Consider the following 13,324-nt stretch of genomic DNA (forward strand, 5'->3'; position numbering starts at 1 on the left):
GTTACAGTAAAATCAACCAAAATAGGAAAAATGGTGGATTTTTCCAACAGGCTACAGAACAATATGATCCAAGTGTCTAAAATGTTGAAAGGTTAGGATGGGTAAACAGAAGACCAGCTCCAATATTTGTGAACAATAAGAGGCAAGATTACGTCTGAAAGACTTGATCCACAGGGTAGAAGTCTTCATCCAGATGGTGTATTAACAGGCTACAGGATTCACTTGCGTAGGTAAGAGCATAAATGATGCACAACTGTTCAAGACAAACTTGGATGGGAGACAAGGCATGATGGGAAAGGAATTTAAAGAACATAGCTTGTGTGATTTGGATGATTTCATTGTGACAAGGGAAGACTTTGATACCAACTTCTTGGGTTAAAGGCCTGTTTCCATGTTGCAGCTCTGTGCTTATGTACCTGAGGACTGAAAGGAGAGATAATTACATGTTCTAAAGTGACCCTTCTAAGACTCCATGCCAATGCTGGCCCCAAACAAAACACCAGCCTCTCTTCATACTGAATTAAATGATGTCCCTCTGTTCACATCTGATCCTTGCATTCTACGTGACAAGGGCATCAGCAGCTTGTCCCCTTTCAGCAAAATGTATAAATGAGCTATCTGTGAATGGGACTCATGGGAAACAGGTCTCCCACAAAAGTGAGTTAAGTACATACGACCCTAGGGCAATGTCTGAGCGGTCGACAACAGTGCACAAAGCAATCTCTTGCTGTGTGCCAGCATGACTGACAGATACTCACGTTTGTGAGAGAGCTGGGAGAGCAGTGGTTGGGAGGATAACAAGGAGGGAATACGCGGAGCTTGAAGCAGTGGTTGAGGCTGTGGCTTGGCTCCAAGGATGCCTTGCTTCTGACCAGACATCATGGGCGACGGGCTCTGCAAAGAAAATCACAGAAGTACTCAGCATGAAGAAGGAATCTCAAGCTCCTGACATGCATAAAGCCTAACGCAGGAAGGTTTAGCAACTCAACTAGTGTTCAGAGCTTTATCAAGTACAGTGAGTTGAGTGGAAATCCAGTAACGCTGTCCTTTAGGGACTACACCTGAGCCCCCATCAAAGTGGAGAGCAGCTCATTGAGCCCAAAGTGACAGTGGTGGGTAGTCACAGGTTGTAGAGCGCCTCATAAGCGAGTATTGAATGGTGAGGGAGCCAGAGATAGTCTTCAGCGATGTGAATGATGTGCGTGGGGTCAGAGAGCATCCTTGGGGGCGCAGATAATGTAAAGGGGAGTGGGGAAAGTAGTCTCTGCTGGGGTGGGGGTAGGGCACAATGAAGCCTCAGGGAGTCCAGCAGCCATTATAATGATGACAGCATAGGAATAGGGAGAGAAATAGAACAATACTCAATGTTCAGAGACCCAACTCATTGGCCATCAGTCTCAGACAAAACACCAACTCTAAATATATACATTCCAGTTTCCGATCCCCATCGGACAAGTCTATTTATATCACACCTTGTCATCTCACAAAACACACTAAAACAAATGGGGATAGGTGGTCAGGTGACCCCAGCTTGGTTAAAGAATTAGCTTCTGAGGAGACAAACAAGGCACCTTGTTGGTGGAGAACTATCAGGATGGCATTCCAGAACTCAGCAGCTGATTGGCATTATGCCATTCAGAGAGAGCACTTCATGCATAAAGTGGCCAGAAATCATGAAGCACAGAGATCTGGGTGGGTTGACAGGCTGAAGGAGATGACTGAAATGGGGAGCAGTGAGACCATGGAGGAACTTGAAAACAAGGAAGAGATCAAAACATGAATTGACAGAACACTCCATGTTAGGGGAACAAGTGAACTGGGCCTGTAGTGAGTTCAGATGCAGGCAGAGTTTTGGATAAACTCGAGCAGAATGTTAAAGACCAACCAAGGTGAATGGGAGTAGTAAAGTCTCGAAAATGTGAGGGCACAGCTGAGCAAATCAGAGGCTGAAAGCATATTCTGACAAACCAAGGGTGACAACTTGGAATTTTGGAAATGCAGCTTAAAAGGTGAACTGGGGATAGCCCTTTCCAGAAAAGATACAGAAGGAGGTGGTTGGGTTTTGGAAAGGAGGATGTGGATTAATAACACAAGGAAACAATCAGAAATGGCCACATCAGTCAGAGGAGTGAGGTCACTGAAAGTAACAAAATCAAGGAGGTGGCTAACAATACAGGTTGGGGACATCATATGGAGGGAGACATCTGGGAGATCAGATCACAGATGAGAGTAAACATGATCTGAAACAGAAGATGAAATCAGGGCTGATGAAAAAAAGTTTGAGGGTGATGGAGGAAAGCAATGTTGATGCTGGGTTTAAATATTTTGACTTTTTTGATTAGGAAGGCAGGAAAAAAGGAGACGCTTTGAAACAGAGGTACAAAATACTGTACAAGGTGAGGCTTTCAAAAGAAGTCAATGTACCAGATGATTAAGGGCTTAAACCAAGATGTGGTTTCCAAATGCTTTGCTTTTAGTTTTAATTAGGCACGGCTAGAAAGATCCAGCATCTATTGACTGAGATTACATTCTATGAGCTGGGGGGGAAAGAGAGAGCGAGTGAGAGAGCGACGGGCAGACAAATGGGGAGACGGACAGACAGACAAAGGGGGGAGACGGATGGACACGCACGCAAAAGGGGGCGGGGGCTGGACAGGCAAAGGGAGGGGGAGGGAAAATGGAGAGACAGAAAGGCAGACCAACAGACAAAGGCTGATGCACATCCCAGCAAGACCAGGCTCAACACTGAAGTGAAACTGAGCTAACTGAGTGAAGTGCTAGTGCCTGCAAACTATAGCTTGAGTGAGACCGAGAGCGAGAGCGAGAGCGAGAGAGAATGTGCTCACAGATGGAAAGTAACAGCAAGTTCAGATAGAGGGAAAGGGGAGGGGGAGGTTCTAACAGTAAAGTACTGCTGAGGAGAGGGTTTTTGGCAGAGGGGTAATTTTAGAAAATTTATTATCAGGCCCTGCCTCACCATCTTCAAAGATCTCAACACTGGGAGACTGAAGCAGGAAAGTACACTGATGTTGACAACTTGCCCTTCACTCATTCATATGATTCCCTTACTGCTACACTAAAGCCTGTACCTGCGTAGGCTGCACCTGGACTTTCAGTGCATTCCACTTCACTGAGTGACTGGGGTTGTAAACAGCTTTCACCAGCACTCGCTCCCCAGCCTGGGGCATCCGGCCCTTCACCACACTGCAATATAAAGACACAGAGATCAGAACTCTTCTACATGCTGCTCAAACTGCTCAGCACTACCAGCACATGTCACACATGATTCAGAGATACTTAGGGCATTCCCAAGTGGGAATGGGGCAGGAAATGCTAGGAATACAGGTTGGAGGGCCACTGGCACCTTGCCAGTGGTCATTCCTCATGGGAACGTGAGGATGACAACAGAATGCATTACCAGTTGAGGTTAACCATCAAATAACTGGTTGTTACAATAAGCTGGAGCAAAAAAATATTCACCACTTTCACCCAGAGGCACTGGGGCAAACTGTGGTGCAGTCTGGTGATCAAGTAACTGTCACCCACATGGTTCCTTGGTTGACAAGGCATTAATCATGGAGGATTCAGTCCGTGCACTGTCTATTGATTTGTGCATCACTTACTTCAGATGGAACAACACTTCCTCATCAATGAACCCAAAGTAATCGTGAAGACTCGTGACTACTCCCGTGAACACACGCTGCTTCTGCGACTGGCCCGCCTGCCCATGGCCCTGCCAATAGCAACATAACCAGGTGTCATTATGATTATGAGGGACAGCAAATCCCAGCAGGACCCCCTAATGGGACAGACACAATGTAATACCTTTCCTTAGCCAACCCTTTCCCTGATCTGTACAATGCGTGGCATGATTCCACATCTTCCACTGGAAGCCTGCTGTCCAACTAGCAGCAAGATATCCAACTGCAAAAATATTCCCAACTGAGTCTGACCCTGCTCTCACCCAACAGCACTAACAACTTCAAACTTCATCCAACACATAATATCTCAAGGCACAAGCATCCAACAAGGCTCCAGGCAACATTTGTCTGTAATTCACAATCTGGACACTAAGTGTAGACCTATTTCGACAACAGCTACAACTCTATTCGGTGAACATTTAAAACCAAGTTTCAACACAATGCGAAGTGAACAGTGAATCAAGATGTGTGCAGCTCAGCTGATACATGAGACCAAAGTCCTAGATGCGCAGGCAAGCGGATGTAAAGGATCCAAATCCACCGGTAGATCAGTTCATCAGTTCTTTGTGCTGTCATAACCAAGGCTGATTTCTAAAGTAACATGACTGTAAAATACTTGAATTCATCATGTGTACCTTGTAATGCACAAAGGATCTGTGAAAGCAGAGACTACACTCATCAGCAAATCATTAGCTATGAAGCTGTTTACTGTGTTGAAGTGAAATTTTATTTCAACCACTTGCATTCATGCTAAGATCCAAACTGCTTCATGCAGGAGCGTAACCAAATTAAATGTGACTGACTGGCTAATCTCAAGGCACCTTAGCCTCAAGAGTAAGCTAGAAAGTCGAGGCCTTTACAGAGAGAACTCTAGGCTTTGAGGCCAAGGCAGCTGAAGGCTACCAGCTTTGAATGGTGAGCCAAAGGAAATGGGAATTGGTCAAGAGATCAGAACTCAAGAGCTCAGAGATTATGGATGACTCTAAGGGCTGGATGAGGACGGATAAGGACAGATGTGGGGGTTGGTGGTCAGAAATAGAAATAAAAGAGAAAATAAAGAGAGAGAAAAAGGCAAAGTTACAGAGGAATATGCAGAAGAGCTTGAGAATTGTAAAACCGAGTTCCAATACAGGCAGAATAGATCTGGATGCACAGAACTTCACATGGATGAGAGACAGGAAACCTGTTAACAAAGCACTGAAATAGTGGAGGCTGAGGCATATTCCAGCAGCAGATGAGCTAAGACCAGCAAATATTACTACCTAGTTAGTTCTGCTTTGATGCAAGGACCATTAACTTGCAAATTATCTACAGAGTTGCATACTTTTAGTGAAATGGCTGATTACAAGGACAGAATTCAGCAAATGCTTTAATCTGACTGCAGCAATTGGCACATTGAGACCTACACCTTTGTGAAAATCAAATAAAAATCAGTCAAGAGAGAGGCATTCTGGTGAGGGAGTAAGGTTAGACAGAGAAGATGAATGATTAAAAACAGAAGTGGTACAATGGAATCTGTGGAGATGAGCTGTGTCTACTCCAGCCCAGGGTAAAATCCCTATCAGAAAGCCACTGTGTTCAGGGTTTGATGCCAAGGCTAGATGCCTGAAATGGGAGGAATTCTATTACCTAAATGCACCAACTTGCACCTTATTGAACATAAAGACCTGCAGAGAAAGGCAATACAATTGAAACAGAAAATCACATCTTTTCACCCGTTCAAAGACCCCCAGGCTCTTTTTGCATTTTATCTGCATCCAGTACGCCTGGGAGAACTCAGTAATTCCGGTGTCCGGGAGCCTGAGCGGCTTCTGACGTCATCCTGTGGCAGCAAAACAAACTCATTCACAAAATAAACAGCATTCCCCGACATTTCATACCCCATCTCCCCCGCCCCGCTCACAGTAACTACACTTCCAAGCATTTCCCTCTGTGCACAGAGAGGACATTTCTCAACCTCACCATCCTTTCACCTCCAATGTCACCGCCACCACCCGAGTGCCAGTCCAATATCTCCCATCGGTTATTTACCTGCAGCAAGGCCTGTTGCAGGGATGGTGGCCCAGGCCCCAGCAGCGACTGTTGCTGGCCGCCATGAACGCCTACAAGAAGGAACACAAGGCTTTAATTCCAGTCACTACCACACAATTTAAAGACAAATGTAAATAAGGGTAGCACCAATGTTGGGGCGTTCACACACAGCTGCATCACTTCAGCATCCACCGTTAAGTTTGTGATCTTACTGAACAGCGCTCAGTTTCCATGAGAATCCAGAAGGGAGTATACGGTTATGTGCAAAGTTTACTTAAAGTCATAATCAGATGAGTCATGACTTTCTTAAATGGTACAGCAAGATTAATAGGCTGAATGGCCTCCTCCTACTGTTTTTACATTTCCATGACAGCTACTTAAAATCAGCACAGTACCTGATTTTCACAGCTAATGCCTCAAGTTAGTCACTGGAGAAGACTGTGGCAGAAACAGTAGGAACCAAGAGCCTGGCTGTGACCACTAATAGCTGGCCTGGGCACATTAACAAAGCCAGAGTCAGACAGGAAGGGAAGGGACAAGACAATGGTATGTAGCATATCGGAATGGATCCTGAGGGCTGTGGCAGAGCATGGAGGACCTGGCAGCAAGGCAAGCACAGGGCAAGAGGTGAATAAGAAACCAGGAATGCTGGGAGGGTGGGAGATAATATTCTTATTTCACGAATTAAAAAAGCAACGTAGCACAACTTGGAGTGTGCAATACTGTCAATCTCACAGAGCAAGAGCAGATCCAACTTGAGCAAACAATGACCCACCTGCTTTAGTCGCAGACTGAAACTGATTTCCCCACATGGATCTAGTCGAGTTTCTTCACCAACTAAGCACTGGATTTTATCCTTCGGAAACTCGTCTTTGATTCAGCTCAAATTCACCTGAGTAACAGGAGGAATCAGAGTCTAAAATAAAACAAAGAACTGATCCCAGAAATCTGAAACGAATAAAGACAGAAATTGATGGAGAAACTAAGCAGATCTGGCAACATCTGTGTAGAAAGAGAAACAGGGTTAACATTTGAAGTCGAGAACCTTTTTTGGAACTCATTCCAGCTTGAAAAAGGTGGCATTGATGCATATGATGAAGGGGGAGGGAGTGTAATTCAACCCGAGCCATTAACACTGATTTCTCTGCACAGGTGCTGCCAGACCTGCTCAGCTTTTCCAGCAATTTCAGCTTTAACAGGGTGTTGCCCGATTTGGGTTAGTTTTCTTCGGGACAGCAGAAGCGATCGAAAGGGGGCATTACTGAGATGTGTAAAATTGAAGAGCACAGGAAGGGTAGACAGGAAGAAACTTTTCCAATTGATGGAGGAATCAGTGACCACAGGCATAGATTTACTGTAAGGGACAGGACATCTTTAGAAGATGTGAGGAAAATCTTTTCACTCAGAGTAGTCGCAATCTGGACTTCACTGACTGTAACGGCGGGAGAAGCAGAAACCCTCATCACATTTAAATAGTATTTAGATGAACACTTGCAAAGCCTAGCATACAAAGCTATAGGTCAATGGTGGAAAATGGGATTAGAATAGTCAGGTGGCTATTTTTGATCAGCACAGACACAATAGGCTGAAGGGCCTTTTCTATGCTATGGATCTCTGACTCCCTAAAGAATTTGTGACTTCTGTGCGTAAGAACCTCCCTGACCAATGTGTTCTCAGTCCAACTGGGGTGGCAGCATTGTTGGATCTTGTGTTGGCAAATCAGCGGAGACTTCAATAGCTACAGGCCAAGCTGCACGACAGTTCCTCCCAAGCCAATCCCTTCACCCCATGAGTCGGCCTGAGGAACTTTCTCCTTAAGGTCCAATGTAACGATACATCTCCTGAAGTAAGGAGACCAGGCCTTACCCCACATGTGAAGTCATCAAGAGTCTCGCTACAACTGTACAACTGCAGCAAGACAACCCTACTTTTGTACTCCAGTCTGTAGATTAGATGAACACGGCAGGTCAAGCAGCATCATAGGAGCAGGGAAGCTGACATTTCGTGCCAAGACCCTTCTTCAGAAGTGGGTGAAGGAAAGAGGGTTCTAAAATAAATAGGGAGAGAGGGGGAGGTGGATAGAGGATGGACCAGTCAAAGAGGCAGGGATGGAGCCAGTAAAGGTGCGTGGAGGTGGGGAGGACGATGGACAGGTCGAGATCGGGGTCGGGGTCGGGGGCAGGGGTGGGGGGGGAGGAATGAGGTTAGTAGGTAGGAAATGGGGGTGGGGCTTGAGGTGGGAGGATGGACAGGTTAGGGAGGCAGGAACGAGCTGGGCTGGTTGTGGGACGCAGTAGGGGGAGGGAAGATTGATGCTTGCCCTGCTGTGTTCATTCAGCTCTGCATCTTGTTATCTCATATTCTCCAGTTCCTACTATCTTTATAATAAAAGCCAACATCCCTTTCAATAATTTTGTACTTTTCTGTTCTCTCTGACTAATGTGAGCAACGTTACATTCGCCAACATCGCCAATTCTTGGTTCATTCGTCAGTTCACTTTTCGTACTAATATACTCCACACAATACAAGCTCTCACCTTGTCTATCAACCTCACACGTGGCTCCTTATCGAGTACCATTTTGAAATGTGAATAAAGACATCTACTTGGACTCACTGAGCCACCCCATCACTTCTTATATATTCCAACACACAAAACCCTCTCACAAAACCACCGTGACACCGCCAAATTGTACTGTGATTTTTTTCACACACTGTGCCACTACCTCATGCTTAAAAGATCCGAGCCTTTTCCCAACGACAGACGCTAAGCTTTCCATTTCACTCCTTCCCTGAATACAAGAGTTGCATGTGGGGCCTTCCAATCTGCTGGAGCCTTACCAGAATCTCGGAATTTTAGGAAGATTACAGCCAATGCACCAACTTCCTTTCAGACCCTAACTTGCAGGCCATCAAATACTGGGACTTGTCAGCTAGGTTCTCCTAGTACTCACACTCTATTGTTCACAATTATTTTAAGTTCTTCCCTCTTTTTGCCTTTTGACTTTGTACAATTCTCTAGAATGTTATGTCTTTGGCTGTAAAAGAATTACTCAAAAATCTCGATCATTGCCTTCTGTCCAATCATTAATACCCCAGTGTCACCATCTGGGAACCTATTTTAATCACAGCTTTATACATGTAAGTTTCTAACTAACCTTTGTTTACATCATAGATAATAAAATGTGAGGCTGGATGAACACAGCAGGCCAAGCAGCATCTCAGGAGCACAAAAGCTGACGTTTCGGGCCTAGACCCTTCATCAGAGAGGGGGATGGGGAGAGGGAACTGGAATAAATAGGGAGAGAGGGGGAGGCAGACTGAAGATGGAGAGAAAAGAAGATAGGTCAGCCTCCCCCTCTCTCCTATTTATTCCAGTTCCCTCACCCCATCCCCCTCTCTGATGAAGGGTCTAGGCCCGAAACGTCAGCTTTTGTGCTCCTGAGATGCTGCTTGGCCTGCTGTGTTCATCCAGCCTCATATTTTATTATCTTGGATTCTCCAGCATCTGCAGTTCCCATTATCTTTGTTTACATCATTTGTTTTGTCTTATCATGTAAACTGTCCCTCTATTTTCTTAATCATCCTTCATGCTTTCTGTAATTTGCCCAATCTTCTGACTTTTTCTTCACAAAGGACATCATATTTTTCAATGTGGTATCACACAAAGCCACCTCATATAGCTATCCCTTTCAAAACATGTTTTTCTACATGGGCTATATTTTCATTCAGAGTTTTGAAATGGTTCTTGAAATATTTGTCATTGCCTCCCTACCACTTCACCCTTTAACCTATTTTCTTGTTCCTCTTCCATCTCTTTCTTCACACCTGTCTAAATACCTTCGTTTAGATTTAAAGATTGCACTTTCAGATCCATGCGTTCTTTGTTCTCAATATGCATGTAAAACTGTGTTATGATCACTCTTGCCCAGAGAATCATTTACCGAGAGATCATTAACCCATCCTCCTTCACAACACATTCACAAACAAACTGTTCTGAATGCACCCGAAGAACTCATACTCAGGACACCTCTGTCAACTGGATGAGTCTAATAGATGTGAAGATCAAGGGTTTCCATCAATATTGCAATGATCTTGCAAACTACATACTTTTCAGACCCTGAGCCCTGCAAACATGTGCCTTTACCTTTATTTACTCGCGGTCTTTACAGACCCCTTGATCCTTGCTTACCCGTTGTTATTTGATCTGCTCGGGCAAAAGTGTGGGGTTTGAGGGGAGGGCGGTGAAGGGCGGAAGGGATCCCTGTCAGTTCCTGCTTCCTTTGTTACTTGCACTAATTCTACATCCTATTCCTACTCCACATCCTGGAGGCCCTGAGAGAGCGTGTGTGGCACAGACGCAGAGAGAGGGTCGGGGGGGGGGGGGGTGGAAACAGGAGAAAGGATCGAATCCCCGTTCGGGTTTAGGCCCTGGGTCCGGCCGCTCTCCCCGCCGCGGACCCGGGCGGGAGGCCGCAGGCGGAGCCTCGGGCTCTAGGCCCCACTTCTCGCGCCCTTTCCCTAGGGGAGGACCTGAGCTTTAATTCCCCCCCGCACCAGTGAATCCGCCCGGGCCTAGCTCCCCCTCATCGTCCCATTATTCCACCAGAACCGCAAGCCCCTCCGAAGGGCGCGAGTCCTGGGGCCGGCCTCTCACCTCCCGAAACCGATCCAACGCCGCCGCCTGACGCGCTGCCCGCTCCCGCTGGAGGACTCCTCCAAACCCGAGGAGAGTGCGCTGCGCCAAGCCGAACACCACGCCTCCTCCGTCCCGCAGTGTACCAGCACCACCCGCACCTCCCTCTGGTGGCGCCTACAGCTACTGCAGGCTGCTCTGTGGAAACCGCAAGGAGGTCAAAAACAAAGATACATCGATGGTTTTTTTTAAACTTCTTCCTGCACAGTCTGTGGGTATCACTGCAAAGGCGAGCATTTGCTCAAACATTCAAGAAGATAATTTGGTTAGAAATGGTTTGCAGGGAAATGGGTAAAGGCAGGAAATTGGCACCGGGTAATAGGGGCTGAATGGCCTCCTCCTGCACCAGAACAATTCTGAGGTTGTGTTTTGCCTATCCCTGACTGGCCCTTGAAATGAGTGGCCTGGGTCCATTTCAGAGGAAGAGAACCACCTCTCAACATCTGAATGGATCTGTGGGTCTCAGGTACCAGCTGATAGCAAGGTTTACATTGCTGCTTTCTCTGGGATTCCTGCTGCACAGTCTCTCTCTCACACACACACACACGTGTACACTCATACGCACACACACGTACACTCACATACACACACTCATACACACATACATACTCACACATGTACGCTCACATACACACACACTCACAGACATATACACTCACCTGTACACACACTCACATACACGTACACTCACATATACACATAAACATACACACACATGCACTCTCACATATACACACATATGTACACACTGACATATACTACACATACATACACTTGCGTACACACACACATACTCACTCTCACATACACACACATCAACACTCGTAACATTTCATCTCATTGATACCCAATCAGAGGCTCCTGGACAGGATCATCTCCTTCTTGGAGCATTCAATTCACTGAGAGTTAATCTGCCTTTGTCCCATATCCCTGAATAACATCAACCCGCTGAGTAAAATCTAGTTTCCCTCTCCCAACTTGATCAAGTCTTTTAATCATCACCTCATGCTTTCATGGCTGGGATTTTTCACAACGTACCTGGGAGGAATGAGCCAACCATCATGGCCCTGTTAGAAGCATTGCTGAAAACGATACAATGGCTTGAAGTGGTTCTCAGTCGACATAAAACAGTTGAGGAAGATTTTTGTTTGAAGCAACTGCTCCCATAGTCTGCTGTTTAAAGCTGAATTATAATGTCAAGTAATGAGCAATCTTGGTGACAAAAGAAAGACTGGATCGAATGGGCTTGTGCTCACAAGAATTTGTAGAATAAGGGGGTCTTGTAGAAACATATAAAATCCTGATGGAACTGAACAGGCTCGATGCAAGATGAATGTTCCTGATGTTGGGGTCAAAGTCTAAGAATAAAGAGTAAACCATTCAGGACTGAGATGAGGAATAATTTCTTCATTCAGAGAGTTGTGAAGCTGTGGAATTCCTTCCCACAGGAAGCTGTTCAGGCCAGTTCATTGGATATATTCCAGAGGGAGCTGGATGTGGCCCTTGTGGCTAAAGGGATCAAGGGATAAGGAGAGAAAGCGAGAGTGGGATACTGAGATTGTATAATCAGCCATGATCGTATTGAATGGTAGTGCAGGATCGAAGGGCTGAATGGCCTACTCCTGCACCGATTTTCTATGTGATTAGATTAAGATAACGCACAGTGGGTCTTGTGAAATGTATACTTTGGGCCCTGTGTAACAGAAGCAGATGTAGCTGCTTGTGTAGAGTCGGATGAGGTAGAGCCTGGAGTAAATTTGATAGAGGTCTCCATACTAAACAGGTTCAAAGTGCAGTATTCATTGTGGAATTGAAGGGAAGGGTCTGACCGTGCACTGGTCAATGTTCAAAAGATGGCGGTGACAGAGTAGGCTCTTCCACTCCATCTGCTTTTTTTTTACTTTCGCTTCTTTTCTCATTTTTTAAAGTTTTTTTTAGATTTTTTTCCTACTTACTTACCTTCTGGAGCGAGTTTGATCAGGGAGGCATTGGCAGCGATGGCACCACGGCTTCCTCATGGTCAGACCTGGGGGCCTGGGTGAGGACGTTGACAATCAGAGAGTGAGCCGAATGCAGGAAGAGTGAGCCCCACACAGCGGTGAGGGAGAACCTGGCATCTCCGGTGGCAGCGAGAGCAGGCAGCCCAAGGTCTCCAGGAGAGTGGGCCAAAGTGGAGGAGATTGAGCCCTTCTAGGGAGTGCAAGCTCAGCAGGCTAAGCACTCAAGAAGACTGAGAACTTTTAACTTTATTTCTTTATTTTTCCTGTAATACTAAGATGGACTGTGATGTTTACATTTTTATTATATCTTATTGTTTTCCCACTGGGTACCTAAGATTTTGCACGACAGTTCCTTTGTACCAAAGATAGTACTAGGAACGGTGATATTGTACACTTATCACTGTACTCATGTACTTCTATACTTGAGGACATGTGACAATAAAACCTAATTCTAATAATGTTAAGCCCCTCGGGATGAGTGATTCAACGAAATTTGGCTGGGTATGTTCATTTAAACTGAATTTTTTCCCCATGTATGGTGGGAAATTCTCTGGACTGGCCAGAGTCTCTGTCCCCACTTGTATAAAACAATAAATTCTTTGATGTTTGAAGCAGACAAGGATATTTATCAATCCACCCCCATCAACCCTACTATTGCACAAACACACTCCGAATGACACAATTGATATTTCCCTCATCAGCTTGTTCAGAGATGTTATTACACATCCTCTGGAGCAGGTGGGACTTGAACCTAGGCCTCCTGGCTCAAAGGTAGAGTCATTACCATTGTGTTAACCAGCACCCTTTAAATGTGTGAATACCCAATTAAACCACACAAATGACCAATCTGCCTGACTGACTGTCACTTGGGAATAATACAATTCACACCAGTTTTCACC

At 45.6% G+C, this 13,324-nt stretch overlaps 1 protein-coding gene across 5 annotated transcripts in view; it reads right to left on the bottom strand.

Moving 5' to 3' along the window:
• LOC125448012 (cell division cycle and apoptosis regulator protein 1-like) overlaps positions 1 to 10,491 on the bottom strand; it is a 51,761-nt gene extending 41,270 nt beyond the window's left edge. Inside the window, exons 1-6 of one of the 5 annotated variants that reach the window (XM_048522890.2) lie at positions 10,387 to 10,491; positions 6,508 to 6,624; positions 5,733 to 5,803; positions 3,624 to 3,733; positions 3,090 to 3,204; positions 759 to 894 (exon numbers count right to left, since the gene is read on the bottom strand). In XM_048522890.2, coding sequence (XP_048378847.1) covers positions 759 to 894; positions 3,090 to 3,204; positions 3,624 to 3,733; positions 5,733 to 5,803; positions 6,508 to 6,544 — 469 coding nt within the window. In that variant the 5' untranslated portion in view covers positions 6,545 to 6,624; positions 10,387 to 10,491. Of the gene's footprint in view, positions 1 to 758; positions 895 to 3,089; positions 3,205 to 3,623; positions 3,734 to 5,663; positions 5,804 to 6,507; positions 6,681 to 10,386 lie in introns of all 5 variants that reach the window. The other 4 variants (XM_048522886.2, XM_048522888.2, XM_048522892.2 and 1 more) reach the window with 4 other exon arrangements.
• Between the last annotated feature and the right edge of the window lie 2,833 nt (positions 10,492 to 13,324).

Source organism: Stegostoma tigrinum, chromosome 40 (genome assembly GCF_030684315.1).
Source record: "Stegostoma tigrinum isolate sSteTig4 chromosome 40, sSteTig4.hap1, whole genome shotgun sequence".
NCBI classification, from domain to species: Eukaryota; Metazoa; Chordata; class Chondrichthyes; order Orectolobiformes; family Stegostomatidae; genus Stegostoma; species Stegostoma tigrinum.